Below are 16,502 nucleotides of genomic sequence, written 5' to 3' on the forward strand. Positions count from 1 at the left end.
AGTTTGAATTTACTGTCATTCTGCATCACACCAGTGGCTCGTAAAGGTACCTTCTATCTTGAGGTCGCACTGGAAACCAAACCAGCCAACGAATAACAAGAAAGTGCAGTACAAGGAATCCATACAAAATGTGCAATATAAGCAATAGTATATTGCAGTCTGACCATACTAGAGCACAGCTGCAGTGGTGTTTCTTATTTTTGGTCAACTGCTGCTCATCAGTTCTTCACTTTATTGTTCTACTAGAAGGGTTTCTTTTTGCAAACTGCGAGAAATAAGAGTTGAATGAAGAGTTAGGCTTTGCGGGAACGAGAGTCACTCTGTGGTATATTTGAATTAAATGCTTTTTAAAACTCAATTCATCAATATATTTGTATTATTGTTGAACGGATATGACTAACTCTGCTGCTCTGCACAGCTTTTGTGTCTCTTGTTTTTACTGGTTTTACTGCACATTTCCAGTTTTCGGTCTCAGCGCTCACGTCAATCCCATTTCCAGCAGCAGCAGTTTTAGCAAACTAGATCTGATGAACCCACAGCACGCTACCTGCCCAGCACCAAACACCAGGCAGACAAATTAGCAACTAGCTGATGAAGAAAGTGAACATCTCAGGAGTGAGTGGAGACCAAAACAGAGCTAAAAGGAGAGTCAGTTCATCTGCTGGACACATACGTACATCCAGATAATACTTTCCTGCCCCCTGGTGGCCCATCGGTTACTGCAGAGATAAATTCCCTTCGCTAATAGAAATGCCAAAGCTAGGCACCATGTGACTCCATTCAAACCTGATTGGTAGGAATGTTACCAATCCAGGTCCGATGATGTGTGTTCATCAAATCAGATCAACTGCCAAAGTCATTCTTTCGGTCTCAATGGGGTATTCATTACAATCATACAAAAATCAGACGGTCAATCTACTGACTGATAGCAAACCTAAGCAGCATTTCCTCTCTGTCTCACACCTGCTGCTACCTCCCTCAACAAACCCTCCAGGGTTGCCTGACCCTTCCTCATCCACTCCAACACTTGAAAAAGATCCAATTCAACTGGCAGGTGGGGTAGGATTTCAAATAAAGGAGTGAATCTACACTGTTGTTGGTCTGTATTGTCATCACTAACACCCACCTCATAAAAGCTGGCGTAAGTGGCATTTATGTTGTACACAAAGGAAAATAAGACCGTAAACCCTGCCATCCTTATTCTACTCTTTGTGTTGCTTCGTCTGCCTCCCCGCTGCGTGCTCTGCTGCTACCTTCCTAATGGCCATCATCACAGGGACGAGGCTTCACGCTGCCACAAACAAATTTCAGCTCTGGGCACTTTTCTACTCCATCAATATTCAAGGTGCAGCATAAACTAGCTAATAGGGCGTGACAGGAGCTACACCACAAACCACGCAGCCCATGTTTTATCTCTATCGACTGTTAAATCATTAATTGCAAAGCACTGTGTCTGATAAGTGACAGGCCTGAATGAAAATTCATACTTTATCGAGAAAAACATTCAGAGAGGGAGAGAGAGAGGGAGAGACAGTGGGAGAGAGAGAGAGGCCAATTTCACCTGCCTGAGTGATCACTAATTAACTTTCATGTAGCCTTTTAATGGTCTATTCATCTATTCATCTAATGTTTGCTGCTTACAAAGCATTTGTCCCTGGGTGGGGATCAACATTATGAGTTCCACTTTGAAGTCTTCATGGATTTGTATGTTAAAATGAAAGTGGCATATTGCCGAAATGCAAAAACCTGGTTTAGACTCTTGGACAGAGTTAGAGGACTCTGTTTTGACAACCCAGTATTGGATAACAAATTTGTTGATAGTGATTACAAATCAGAAAGCAATGAGAATCCGTAAACAAGAGCTGGGCCAAAGGAAACTGGACTCACAAAAGTATAGACTTAGCTGTCACATGAGTTATCCCAACAGAAATTAAATAGTAACTCCACAGTTACTTAGAAACTGATACTTGTATTAGCAGCACGTTAGCTCCACACAGCTAGTATGGTAAAAACTGAATTCTACTAAATCACAAATCAACAATCACAAACCAGATGTCATGAAATGGTACCTACGGACAAGGGAGTGGATAAAAGACGGCGATATTTACAGATCTGACAAAAGGCTGGATGCAACGGTGTCAGTTAACGTCAGTGTCTGACACACTGCAGCCACTGCCAAGGACAAGGGCAGACTGCAGCGCATCATTCGCTCCGCCAGGAAGGTGATTGGCTGCAATCTACCATCCCTCCAGGACCTGGACGCGTCCAAGACCCTGAGGTGTGCAGGAAAGATTGTGGCCAACCCCTCCCACCCTGGACACAAACTGTTTCAGTCACTCCCCTCCAGCAGGAGGCTGTGGTCCATCAGGACCAAAACCTCACGCCACAAGATCAGTTTCTTCCCATGTGCAGCTGTCGTCATCAACGAGGCCCAGGACTCCCGCTGACACCGACTCTCACCACCAGAGTACACAGTGTGTTTGTCTGCTCTAATGTAAGCTGCATATGTTAGCATGCCAGGCTAACCAGCTTACTAGTCACTGGGAACCTATTATTACTTCCAAAGCAGCTGATAGAATCGGCCAGTGTTGTTGGCTAGAAGTGAGAAGCCTGACAGGCGCAGCAACAGTAACTGCTGCATGTTCTCCAGCTCTTCTCTACTCTGTACAGCACTCTTGATTCTTTTGCCCTTTATTGTTCTACATTACTTCTTAATCTTGACATATCTGCTAACCATTTTGTGCCATCTCGTTTGGAAATTATTCTGAAAATGTCTTACTCATGACCTGTCACCTGACCAGACTTGAAAAGGTCTTCAACACCTCAAAAACCAATGACAACCACAGCACAATAAATGCCATGCTAACCTCTGAGGCATCACCTTTTCTGCAAAGACTTTGTGGCAGTGGCTTTATTCTTCAGTGGATGTATTATGGCACAAGGGAGAAACTTTTCTCCAGAGAAATAAGTGACAGCAAAATCTGAACAAAATGCCAGCGACCTCTGAGGTCTCACTTGTGCCTTCTATGCTTTGTATTAAAGCGCAGTGGAAAAGAGAGAAAAAGTTAAACCCAAGAGGTTCGAATGTCGTGTTTTCAACACGTGTGATGGTCGCTGTCCAGCCTCCAAATGCTTTGTGTCGTCTCTGTTTGAAAGCACCCTGATAGGTCTTCTCTGAATAATTAAGATTTAAGTTACTTTATTGTCTCCCATAGGAGAAAAAAATCAAGAGAATTGCTGCTTCAAAACCAAACATGACAATAAAACACATTACGTATGAACACATATGCAAAGATTAGATTGGGTATTATTTGTATTGCTCTCTCTGTGTTATTTATCATGTATCGCAGGCCGTTATGCTGTTTTGCTGCAGCAAGAAGAATTTCCAAGAGTATAACCAAACTGCCAAGTCAACAATTTACAATAAATATCTAAACTAATGACCAGTGTTTCTTGGCAGAAATGAGCATTAAATCACAACACAGCATCTGTTTGTGTTTACAGTTTAAACTAGAAAATGCAAGCTTTGCTTTCCTCTCTGCTGCTTGACTTTACACAAAGTTGGCATGGGAGTAATAATGCTTGAGATGGGTTCGATTCCCAGTGGGAAAGGCATGCAAAATGTATGCATCCACTGTACAATTATGAATATTAACAGTACATGTACAGTATATATATGTGTGTATATATATATATACACATATATTTATTTTTTCATTCATTAGCAGGATGACAAAGTTGGTATATTGTTCCAACATTTAGGTCAGAGTGATTTTTAATGGATTGATATTAAATTTGGTACAGACATTCATTATCTCCAGACTATGAACTGCAATGACTTTGCTGATCCTCCACCAACAGGTCAAAATATCCACTTTATAGACACTTTTCACTGAAAAGAGGAAATCCATGACAGATTACTTTTGATTTTGACCATATCTGGCCATCATCTCAGCTGATGGTTCAAAATCAATATCAGCTCCAAAAGTTGTTGCCCTTTTGCAAGTCATTGTTGCGTTCTTATTTCTAGCACCCACTTCTGTTTTCAGCTGGTTTCAGGTCTGTTGGTGCTGAACAAAGACGTGGAGTGAACTAGGAGAGATAGCGGACTTCTACTGGACTGCCTTTGTTTGGCGTAAAGGAGAAGCTGGTGTTACCAGCAGTGCAGCACGTCTGATAAGAACAGAGCTGTTCCTTCGTTCTCTGAGGAGGGAGAATAAGACCACCTCGGGTCAATACTTCCATTTCTGTTTCTTCTCATCCTGTGGAGTGAGAAGAGGAAGCTTTTCTGTTCATTTTTCTTCCCCTTCCTGTTCTGTCAGATCACGGACAGGTCTACCTCGAACCCCAGAGACACAATTACCTGTCTTTTCTGTTCCACCTCATCCCTCTGCTCCTCCTCCTTCCCCTTCAGCCACTTCACAGAAAAGTCGGTCTGTGCTGGAGGCTCACAACTCCCCCGTTACCTTCTCTAAGAACAATAAACTTCAGCGTGCACTAACTGACCTACTCTTGCTTCAGTTCAGGCCAGGCTAGTGAGAGTTTAGTAAGTTTCAGGACTTTCCATTCGCAAGTCACAACACTGGTTGTGATGCTTTGTTGCTGTGTAGAAAATATGTTAAAGTGGCATTCATTGATTATCTGGCCACTAGAGGGCTGACAGACACACAGTCCTGACATATCTTTTAAAGTGGCTAACATGTTAGCAAACAATTTCCTGCAAACAGTTCAAGCAAAGAGGGGGGAACATTATCATCCCACTTGAGTCATGAAAGATACCATCAAAAAGCAGAAAGGGTGTGTCTGAGCACTTCAGGGAAGCAGCTAATAGAAACACGTTTCTGGATTGTGCAGCCCTGTTGTGAAACCGATGCAAACCATTCCAGGCATCCGTTCCTTGTCCTGTTTGATCTAGACATGAGCTTGAGGCAGAGGACCTCCAGGCGCAGCCTCCTGCAGCGAGGCACTCCAAATCCCCCTCAAAGAGGAGCTCAGTGAGGCCACTGAGCAGTCCATTATCTCCCAAAAGGAGTCATTATCTGAAACCACGCTGAGAGAGGCCAGGACTCATGGAATCCTCCGCCTCAGACTTATTCTTCAGATATTGATGGATTTTGATGTGAACACTGTTCTTAGAAAATGTGTGGACCACCTGCTGTTGCCTTTTGATTTTAACCATTAAATCAAAGTAAAGATCAGGAATGAAGACAGGGACACAAGAACATTGTGGGATGGATTCTGCAAGCGGGTGTATTCACACGCCGTGGGTTTTTTTTGTTGTTGTTTGTTTTTCCCTAACCGCACCGAAAGCAATGACAAGCAGCCACGAGGCAGTCAAAGTGTAGCTGGTCTTCTGGCAGAAAGGCTTTACTTTCCAGAAAATGTCACATCAAGCACCTTTTACTAACCCTGTCAGTCATGAGAAACAAATACAAACAAGGACAAACAGAGAGAAATTGTTCATTGCAAAATGTGAATGTGAATAAACATTCGTAAATATGGTGAAGGACAAACACAGAAGGTTTGTCAGGCTGAATTGATGGCTCCACATTCATGCTACACAATACATTGATCATTTAGACAACAGCCTGCTTCCCACTTTGTGTTTGGCCCTTCCCTTGACTGAAGAGTCAAGGCTCTTCTAGCAGCACACGGATGTCCATGTTCAACAATCACAAATTATTTGAAAAAGAGTTTTTGGTATCCACATATTTTTGGTCATATAGTGCACTCGCTCTCTCCGCAGTGCTCTGCTTCTCTTATAGCTTGCAGGTTTTGTATCTGCACAGACCCGCATGTACATACACACATAGTAAACAAACAAACAACAAAAATAAAAACCTACAGCGAAGGCACACACCATGAGGCACACACTAAAAGAACAGATACACAGTCAGTTGTATATGTGCACATATGAAAAGAGAAAGAAAGAAACCTCAGTAACACACACTAAAGAGGGCAAACCACACAACTGTACACAAACACACTTCCAGCTAAAAGCAGCGCTGCTATCACCTACTAACAGCCGACTGCAGAGATCCCCAAACAGCTTAAAGGTTATTAATACAATTTGTTGGCGGATACAGCTAGGAAACTCATATTACTGATGCGGAACACTTTATATATACAGTATGCTGACAGACAGAGTTTGCCTTGTTTTTAAAAGCCTGTTAAATATATACCGTAAGGCTGCCTTCCTACTTTCTACCAAAGAAGTAGTCCCTATATGAAAACTGCTGAGCGTGAGATCTGTGGATTATTCAGAGTAACCAGGATAATGTTTTTGTAAATATACATTGCTGTGGAGTTTTCCTTTCACCTCCATTGTATTGGGGTTATGGTATAAGATCTGTGTGGCCAGACACTACTGGGGGAAAGTAAGAAAAGATGTTTTTTTTGTAAATTGGGTGAACAGACCCTTTAAAACAAATCCAGTCAAAGAGAAAACATTTTTAAAACATTTTAAGCACCGTTGCACAGGATTTTGATTTGGCAACAAAGGAACACACAGAAACACATCATGAGCTATAAGCGTGGTGCGATGGACCTGCTGCGGGATTCAATGGTCATTTACAGCTGTGTTGGCACTGCTGGGATCACAGCCTCCACGGGCTCCCGTCCAAACCCATCTGAGCTGTTCAAATAAGCTCCTTATTATCATGTCTGAGGCGGGGGAATAACAGCACAGAAATACTGTATGGTGGCCATTAAGTGCTGAGTCGTTGTGCTGCCAGCTCAAAGAGCAGCTTCCTGTCCCATCCCAGCTAGACGCGAAGCTGAAAGACAGGCGCCGCTATCAGCCCCCGACTCCCTGCTCTGCACAAACCGTCTCAAAACTCAGTAATACACCGAGCTTTTAGAAGAGCAATTTAACTCCATGTGGGAGAAATGTGTGTTGTCACCTCCTTGTGTAAAGTGCCAGTGCTATTGAGACCATGCTAAAAAAAATAGACTTTTCACTACAGTAGCACTGTAGAGATGCTTGAAACAGATACCAATGTTCTCACTGCACAGAGGAAGGTTATATGTTGAAAGCAGCAAGTTCTATTTAGCTGCTGTTGTAGAGCTTTTCGATCACATGACATGATCTTCATCAGCAGAGCGATTCATTAATATCAATATATTAATTTCAACCATATCCAGCCAAGAGAATACTTGGAAGGAATTGAATAGAAGGTATAAAGTGTATTTTGGAAGTTATCACTATATTGATAGTACATAATTATGTAGGACTCCAGCGAACCGATTAATGAAGGATTATCAATGATGTATTGGCTAAACAGGGACACATGTACTTGATTACTATGTAAAGATGGATTCTTATAGAGTATAGCTACTGGCATTTTTAGATGAGCTGTAGGTGAAACTCACTCACAGGATCACAATTAGCTAGACGCTCTCTAATACGCTGTTTGCAGTCACATGATTCCGATGACGCTCAAAATTCAGAGTGAGGCAGGAAGTGAAAGGCGGAATGGACAAGATGGAGGGAAGCCTGTACTGTGCTAGTTATTGTAATTCATTCTTAAATTCATTCTCCTGTCTCTTGATTTGTTGTATCCATGACGACAGCCATAGGAACTATGACTCTGGTCTGTCAGGAGCAACGGAAGAAGTCAGGTGACGTAATCATAAAGCCATAAATCCACAGGGGGAGGAGGTCGGGGTGGTTTCACAGGTCAACAAAACATCTGTTTCTTTAAACAACCTGCCTAGCTTATCCTAACCATGACCAAGTTGTTTTTGTGCCTGAATCTAGCAGCATCAAACCTGAAAGACCCTTATTGTGGCTGAGCTATGATGACTTGGTCCTTGACCTCACGTCATGAACCGTTGCTGTGCTTTCGTTTGTTAAAATCAAAAATACATTCGCAGCATGGACACACATGGGAATCTGTAGCGTGGTGTTGTCATTAGAGTCAAGAGGCAGAGCAGCGATGAAGGTCACCACAAACTGCATCTCTTTGTCAGCTTTGAAGCGTTTTTTAGAGCTACAGATGAAGTCGCGTGTCGCAGTGGCAGCCCTGCAGTCCTCTCTCTACAGGTGAGTGACTCGTCTCTGCTTGTTGCTTCTGAGCGTGGCTCCGTTCAACATGGGGCTACTAAAGGACAGATGTGGCTTACACCGCCTCACCTAATCCCCCTCCCCTCCACACTGTCCACCTCCCCACTGGAGTCGTGCTGCGTGTTGCCGAAGACCAGCAGCCAGAGACAGGTGGCTCCTTCCCTCTGCTACAGCCATCAATGCTCAGTATGATTAAGAGGAGCAAATAAATTGGTTTAACACCGAGAGCTGTCAGTATTTAGCCACACTGCTGTGTAGCAGTGAGAGTGAGCAAATCCAGCTTTTTGCTTCTTCACTTTTCACCTCGTTTCAAGCCAAATTTGGAAAAAATCAAACATTTACAATCGAATGATAAAATGGAAACTCATCTCACACACAGAGTACACAAAGTGCTGCTGCTCAGCTCAGTTTGGACTAAAACATTCGACGATTTCATGCTTCTGGCCACAGCTTTATCAGAGGACACACACATATGAAAACAACATATGAGTGCTTTTCATTCAGCTAATTATTCTCCTTCCCATGCTCGCTCCTCCGTCCTCCAGCCCGACCCGCCAGTCATTCAGGTCCACTATCATCGATGAGGTTACAATCTCGGAAGGAATAAGGAGGTGGAAGAGGTGCATCCTGTACGGAGGTTTAAATACCAGACACCCATTCAAAGTCAACCTGTGTATTGATTGGTCTGATCTGCTGACTGTTCCAAAACAGGGAATTTATCTATAATCAATACTGGAACAACAGTCAGTATTGCAGTCAATATTTCTACACATTATAGGACAGTAGAGAGACTGTGCTTCACCATTAACTGCAGTCTCCTCAAAATGACACTGGAGCGCGCGAGGATGTCTTGTTTAGTAAATACATTTCCTCCATCGTTGCATCTCTTGCTCACATTTCTCTCTCCCTGTTTGGAGGAGTTAAAAGCTGAAGAAGGGTCACCAATGAGGAAGCTAGGAGTCACTTTAGCCGCATGGAAAGCACCCATTTTCAACATGTAGAGAAAGATTGTTACCCAAATAGAATTTAGGTGATTTTTTATCAAAGTATAAGAATGGCATTTGGTCAGAAACAGTGTCCCTCTTCGTCTGGATAACCTGCAGAACACATTCTGGTAACCAGCGGTTCCAATGAAGAGTTAATTTGCAAAAACAGATACACACCATCCTTAAAAGGAATAAATCAACTCCAGTTTGATTGATATTCCCTGGAGTGCACACAAAAACAAACATTCATGTAGGAACATAAATAAAAACAGTGCTATCTATTTTTGCAAATTAGCTCTCGTTCATAGCGAAGTGCAACTGCATCTTCAATCTCCACAGAGCAGCTTAGTGTCCAAACTCACCTGCTGCTGCTATGTCACCAAATATATAGGAGTAGTATATTTTCAGTGTGAAATGTTAGCCCACTGTGGGCTTGATAGTTGGATCTGAAAAGTCTGCAGCCTTTGCAGAGGACTGCAGCTGCAGTCAAACATTGCTGCTTCCCCGACACTCTACTTTTGGCCGAGCTTCAGAGTTATGAGGAGATGATGTATTTAACAATGCTGGAGTTAGTTTCTGAACACACTGAGCATGTGGGTCAACGGTGGAGAAGTGGATTAAGCTGCAGGAGTAGTTCTAGAAATTTCAGTGGATGTTTGGATAGTTTTTGACACTTGTTTGGCACGACTGGGTCTCGCCTTTGGAATCCATCGTACCTGCTGTGAATCCAAGCTGACTTCTGCTGCAGTTCTTCTTGAAGGAGCAAGAAAGAACCGTAAACTGCAAATTGCTGGAGCTCAAATGCTCCAGGGCAAACAGCAGAAAACTAGTTGCGAAGAAGTGCAACCAAATAAATGTAAATGAGGACGCTGCTGAAGAAAAGCCTTCTTGTCTTCCTCCCTGAGTAAATAAATCTTTAAAAAAACAATGTGTATGAATGCTGTTCATTTATATTCTATTTTATCTAATACATCAGTGGGAGAGATTGTGTATGAATGGGACTGCTGCTCATTCTGTTTGTTTTTAATCCGCTCTGATCTTATTCTGATGGTTTAAGCACTGTGTCGTATACAAGTGAAGCAGACAGGAACCAACAAGGGGAACAAAATATCCACTACAAATGTCTCTAACAAGACTTATGTGGGAAAAGGCTGAATGGGATAAGGGTATTGATTTTTATGTACTTCAGTGGAGCCATAACAGCCCACAGGGAGCACTCAAACACAAACACACATATTGTCTCCACAAGGAGAAAAAACCTGAACAGAAGATGAAGCGGTTTGAGCTTCTGTGTGATATTAGAAGCTAAAACAAGTTAGCACAGCCTGATGATCGCCTGGCAGCCTATCCAGTGTGTCCCCCTGCTTTTCACCCAATGCATGCCAGGAGAGCCGTCAGTAACCGCATGACTCCGAAATAATAAACGTCATGCAGGAGTTAAAATAGTTTCCTTCTTTGCAACAACACAAGTCCTGCGCTAACTTTCTGCTAACTCTAATATACAGAGCTTTACAGCTTAGTGCTACAAGAATACCAAAGCACCTGATAAGGCACACAAACATAGATGCCTCACGTCGGCTAAATCGCCAGTTCAATGTAATTAAATGCTAAATGAATAGATATTGTGCTATATTGACCATGCATCTTATTTTCTATTCATAAACAGGGTCTGTTTGAGAGTCTTTCCCATCGCTACCTTCAATGAAGTGAACACAAGCCTAAGTTTAAGCATCACCTGGGTTTTTCTCTGGGTACCCCGGCTTCCTCCCACGGACTCTAAATTTCCTGTAGGTGTGACCGTCAGCGTGGTTGTTTGTCTCTATGTGTCTGACTGGTGATCTATCCAGGGTGCACCCCACCCCCAACGTGTAGCTGACCCACCCATCCTCTTCAGAGGAGGAGAGTCTGAAATACTGAATTTCATCCCTCAGTAAAACCCTGAAACATCACATGAAATGAGACAATAACCCTAACTATCACAGATCAGTGATCATGTTTTACTCCCCAGCCTTCTGTACAGAATCACAGAGACTTAGCAACACCACCAGACAGATCTACAAAGTCATCTAGAGGCAATCCTCCCCTGAGTGACGAGAAGAACCACTGACCACCGCTGAGTGAACCACTTATTATATTGTAATTACCCTGCAGAACAACACAGATTTTCCGGCAGCTATTGGCAGAAATACATCATTTTGTTAGTGCCAAAGCTGTCACAAATCACCGTTATAAAAAGGGTTTTCTGGTCTGACACTCTGTGGTTAAGGTTTGGTTAAGCTTTTGTCCAAAGCACATTCAAATGTGCCTCTTATTCACCCGTTCACACACCACTGGCAGCGAGCCACCACTCCCCCTCTCAGAGTATTCAGCATTGTTCAAACCTTTAGAGATATTAAAGGCAATCTACACAAAATGTTCTCTCAGGTTGATATCAAATTAAATTTGCTCCGAGAGCTAGTTTACAACAGCAATTCATTTTCATTTTTACAATATATAACATTGCTCCACCGGGGCAGTCTTAGGGAGAAACGACTGAGGACTCTCTTACTGGAAAACTAAATCAAAATCAACCGAAAGGCCGAAACAAATCCATATATTACAGGTTTTCACAGCAGCAGTGAATGTTTTCTACGAACCCTCTTCAAAAGATGTTCTGCATTTCTTTCAAAAACAACAAACTTGTTACATCACACCTGAGCCACGAATCCTAATGTAGTGATACTGAGAATAAGAAATGCTGGTCAACAAAAGACTCTGTTGAACTCCTCTATCTGAACCCGACGCTGCCTTTAATACTGGAGGCTTCACCTTCGGCTGTAGAATCTGTATTCAATCCCTCAGACCACCTGAACGGGCACCGCTCTTCATCATTCTGAGCCCGTTTAAAGTGGAAAAGTGGCTGTTTCATGCTTAAATCGTGAATAAGATCTGGAACTCATTTCTTCTCACACAGTCAGACACCTGGTGACAGCTTGATGTCGATGATCCTCTAGATGATAAGTGTTTAAGAATAATGATTCTGTTTCTTCTTCTTATTAGTTGGTGAGACAATATGAGCAGTTTGAAGGCATCACTTCATCATGTGATCACCTGTTTCTCTTTATTCTTCATATTTCATGCACAAAACGATCCTTACATGAATCAATAAGGCAGATGGCCTGTGGCAGCATTGGCTGTTCCCCGTGGCAACAGCCACAGACCAGATGCTGAAAGGTTGTAACATCAACATGATCCAGAAGGGAAACTAAATGCAGCGCATGCAACAGCGACAACCCACCACAGACCGACAGCAGCGTGTCTGTAGTGGTCTCCAGGCGCTTCTGGCTGCTGATTCATTCAGAGACCATCAGAAGACATATAAACCAGTACGATCTGAAACTGTACGGGCAGCCCGGACAGGTCCGTGCTTTGTCACCGCAGGTTTACAAAAGCAAGAAGCACCGGAGCTCTTTCCCGGTCTCCTAAAGTCTCTCGCGCTCCGTGGTGCTGGACCCGAGCCGGCGAGACGCACCGAGGTGCTCTCCGTGGTGCTGGACCCGAGCGGACTGGAAGTACCCAGTCTCTCTCCGAGGTCCTGACTCCCCGTTCATAGGATTCCAGACTTAAAGACCACGTCTGCAGGTCTGAACTGGTTTCTGACGGCTGTCACTACAGTCGCAGACACGGGGGTGCTCTTTGTCTCAGACTGTGGAGTCCTGAAGAGCAGAGCGCCGTGGACTCGAGGAGACCATGAAGAAGAAGAGTGAAGACGCCAGGACTCAACATGAGAAACTATTATAGCCGAGCAGCCTTACCTGTACCGGGGGGATGCCGCCCGGACCGTCCGCTGTGTTGGGCGAGTTGTCGAACACCCGGTCCCGGTACAAAGACCAGAGCCCGACGTTGGGGAGGAACAGCAGAGCCGCTATGAGCAGCCCGGCGACCTGCAGCAGCCTCTTCTCTTTCCGCCTCATCTCTCCGGGAGAAAGCGTGTGAAGCAGCGGCGGAGGAAACCAGCGAGTGCCGAAGACAACTTTCAGTCTGACAGGGGGGACGGACCGCTTCCAAGCTGGTCCAGACACCCGCGGCGTCCGGTCCTGACTTTCAAAATAAAGCACCTCAGACTCATACATTGATTTGACTTTTCTCAAGTCCAATGCAAAGACATAAAGAAGAAAGACGTCTTCTGTTCCCTTTGGTAAATGGTGAAGTCAAGGTTCACAATTAATTACATTAATTATGCTCATGACGTTACATACATATACACGTATAAAAAGGTTTTTCCACAATGCCACATTAAAGTTCATTTCACGATTTCAAATGAAATGTTTTATCCCCTGAATGCAAAGCAAATGATCCGGTGTGTATCAGGGTGAACACAGACATTCAATATCTGCCTCAAACATCAGAAAGCAGAAAGTAAAACACACTTTTATTTTTTTTTTTTAAAGATGTAGACGAGGTACACAACAGCAGGATAAAATATGTGCAAGATGCATAAAACATAACATAAAACAATAAAAAATGTATAGTAGTGGATATATAGTATATAGTATGTATAGTATATGGATACTAAAAATGTTTAACAACGTAAACCTGCTGTACAGAAAAGGCTAAACTCATGTAGATTTCTGGAAGATGTCATACATGAACACTTAAATAAAAGACCACACAACATACAGCCGGCAGCTTCATGTCTAACTGAACCTGAAGCAGGAGCTTAATTGTTCCTACGTGCTGCAAAATGGGAGCCTGGCTGGTGTCAAAACAATCCGCCAAATTATACAGGGTGAACACACTGTGTGTAATTAGGCTGCGGGTAGTCACAAAGAAAACGTCTACCTTACAGTTTGGAAGGACCCATACTGTTAGTCCGGCTCCTGCACTGCTCCCATTCTGTAGCAACGTGGCACTTTTTGACTCTGCGGCTGACAGTTTCTTTTCTGCCTGTTTTATTAAGTCGTATTTAATCACTACTGTGTCATTTCCTTTTATTATTTTTGATTTATCTTGTTCTGCACACCTACTCCCCCCTCCCTGGTAGTGATAGGACTGGTGCTTTTGTTTTGAAGGGTAAATCACCAAACTTCCTGTGGTTTTCTTATTCTCTTTATCAAACTTGATTCAGTTTGATTCAGCACAAACTTTGCTCTCTGGATTTAGAACTTGTTTGAAATGAAAAGTGTCACTTTTGTTCTGCTGTGTCAGCAAAAATACCACCATGTTGATGTTGAGATGCCAGTTAGGTAAAGGTACGCAATAAGTAGTAAACAAAGCGGGTAAGTAAATATTCAGGCTCTGGACTGCTGTAACCCATACAAAATATTTCTGATAAACACCATTGATTGTCACTGCAGCAGCTCCACACACAAGTGAAAAACACGAGAGACGTTTATATCTGATGGTCTCAACAGAACAGACGAGGACACACAGTCTGCGTCGTTCTGGCTCAGTAATGCCTTCAGGACTGTTACTACCTTTTTCTAAAGCATGGTGTCATTTTCATCCAGGTCGCCAGTGATTTCCATCCATTTCTGAAGAGACATTAAACTTGTTTGAGTGGGGCGATCCACCTTACTGAACATCATGTTCGCTTTTATTATTTAAGTTACATTGTCGTTGTGCAATGCAGCGCACACATTTCAAATCAATCTGCACACCACGAACAATAATGTAAGTTTTACAAGCATAAAGTCAGAAGTCTCCATGATGGTTAACTGAACGCGAACAAGTTTCGAGTTTGAAATCAATTCAAATCACAATGAAACGTCTAAAACACGTAGCTAATGTATTTATTTGTAATACAATCAAACAGCTGTTTTTGTTGACCTTCTGTGGTTTAACGGCTCACCGTGTACATGCACTCTTGGACATCACTGTGGGCACTTCTAAACTCACCCAGGTCAAACAAACTGGAAACTTTCAGCCGGAGAGGGCAGTAAAACTTTCCACTACTAATAATGTCTTTAAAGGGAAACTAAAACAGAACAGTAGTGACAGTTATTTCGTCTCATTTTGCTGCTGCTGCTTTACAGCATGTGTTACTGTCCTCATCCCAGAGTCTCTTTGTATTCACTGCTCTCCTTCCTTTTGTGACTTAATAGAAAGCTGAAACATTTTCTCAGATAACTGTTCATGCTTCCATGTACAGAATTGTGTTAGCTCTCTTCCACTGCCTCCTTTCTTTTCTCATGCAATTTTTCTGAAGGTGCACTTGCAGACAGAGACAGTGGATATAATTACTGCATTATAAAGTTCATTGTCACCGCGCTCCTCACCGATGCTCGACTCTAGACTCGGAATGAAAGCTTTCGCCAAATATTATTCCGGCTGAAAACTGTGCAGAAGGCAGAGCAGGTGTCTGCAGTGCCCTTGAGCAAGAAACTTGATCCCTGATCGTGCAGGAGCACATCATGGTGCCATCATGTCGTGCTTTGCACAGCCTAAAATCTCAGCCTGTCAGCCCCATTTTCTCAATGTACAGCACACCGTGTTTAGAGACAAACAACTTTTGTCCAACCCTGTTGCTGGAGCACCTTTTAGAGAGGGACAGGGCCCCCAAAAGGCCTCAATATCGTTTCAAACACAAGTCTATCAAACTCAAATTTACTTAGCCACAATATTCATTTCCTAATAACAAAATCGTCACACTTGCAGAAAACAACATTTTAATTTAATTGCCGGAGCCCTGGATAATTTGTGCCTTGCACTTAGCCTTCACTATGTAGAGGGTAAATTATAGAGTCTTTAATGGAATGAAGAGGCGCTGCAGTGTTTTATATCGTGTTGTTTATGTTAAATACACTCTGCACTCTGCACTCTAATTTGTCCATCGTTTTTTATTGGTTATGATGATATTCTGAAACGAGTGCAACGAAGAGCATTTTATTACCTTGTTTGCTTCATTAATATTTAATTCAATCACTTGCATAGTGTAGACTATATACTGGGACTGACAATAAAATGTATGTATGTATAGCATTCAAAAGTTGAATTAAATATGGAGTCTATTCTGTTGATGCATTTTTACAGAAAGCGAACATAAGTAGTGCAACATAATGAGCTCGCTGGTTTAGCACTTTACAAGTGCATTACACCTCCTGAGCTCGTGTGTGCAGCAGTCGAAGAAAGAAGAAGAAAAGAGGAAAGAACACGAAATGCTAAAGCTTTTATCAAGCAGTTGGTTATGTGACTACACACTGAACAAGTTGATTTCCTAATGTAAAGTTATGTTTTGCTTTCTTTCACTACTTTATATTTTTCCAAATGTATTGATGTGATTTCTTATTGCTTAATGTAGTATTTGGTTAATGTGCACCACTTTGTTTTGAGTTTTTTGAGCACATTTTACAGCTCAATTCATTCATTCATTCATACAGAATGACGCTTCAGTAATTGCTTAACAGGAAAGTCACGGCCCGGCCCTTTCTGAATGAGCTCTGCTAATGGCTTTCAGCACAGAAGAGTCCATC

At 42.7% G+C, this 16,502-nt stretch overlaps 1 protein-coding gene across 1 annotated transcript in view; it reads right to left on the bottom strand.

The window, feature by feature from the left end:
* The window catches only part of LOC139295145 (polypeptide N-acetylgalactosaminyltransferase 10-like), a 55,686-nt gene extending 42,682 nt beyond the window's left edge, over window positions 1–13,004 (bottom strand). Inside the window, exon 1 of the mRNA XM_070917254.1 lies at window positions 12,846–13,004. Coding sequence (XP_070773355.1) covers window positions 12,846–13,004 — 159 coding nt within the window. The remainder of the gene's footprint in view (window positions 1–12,845) is intronic.
* Between the last annotated feature and the right edge of the window lie 3,498 nt (window positions 13,005–16,502).

Source organism: Enoplosus armatus, chromosome 13 (assembly GCF_043641665.1).
Source record: "Enoplosus armatus isolate fEnoArm2 chromosome 13, fEnoArm2.hap1, whole genome shotgun sequence".
NCBI lineage: Eukaryota > Metazoa > Chordata > Actinopteri > Centrarchiformes > Enoplosidae > Enoplosus > Enoplosus armatus.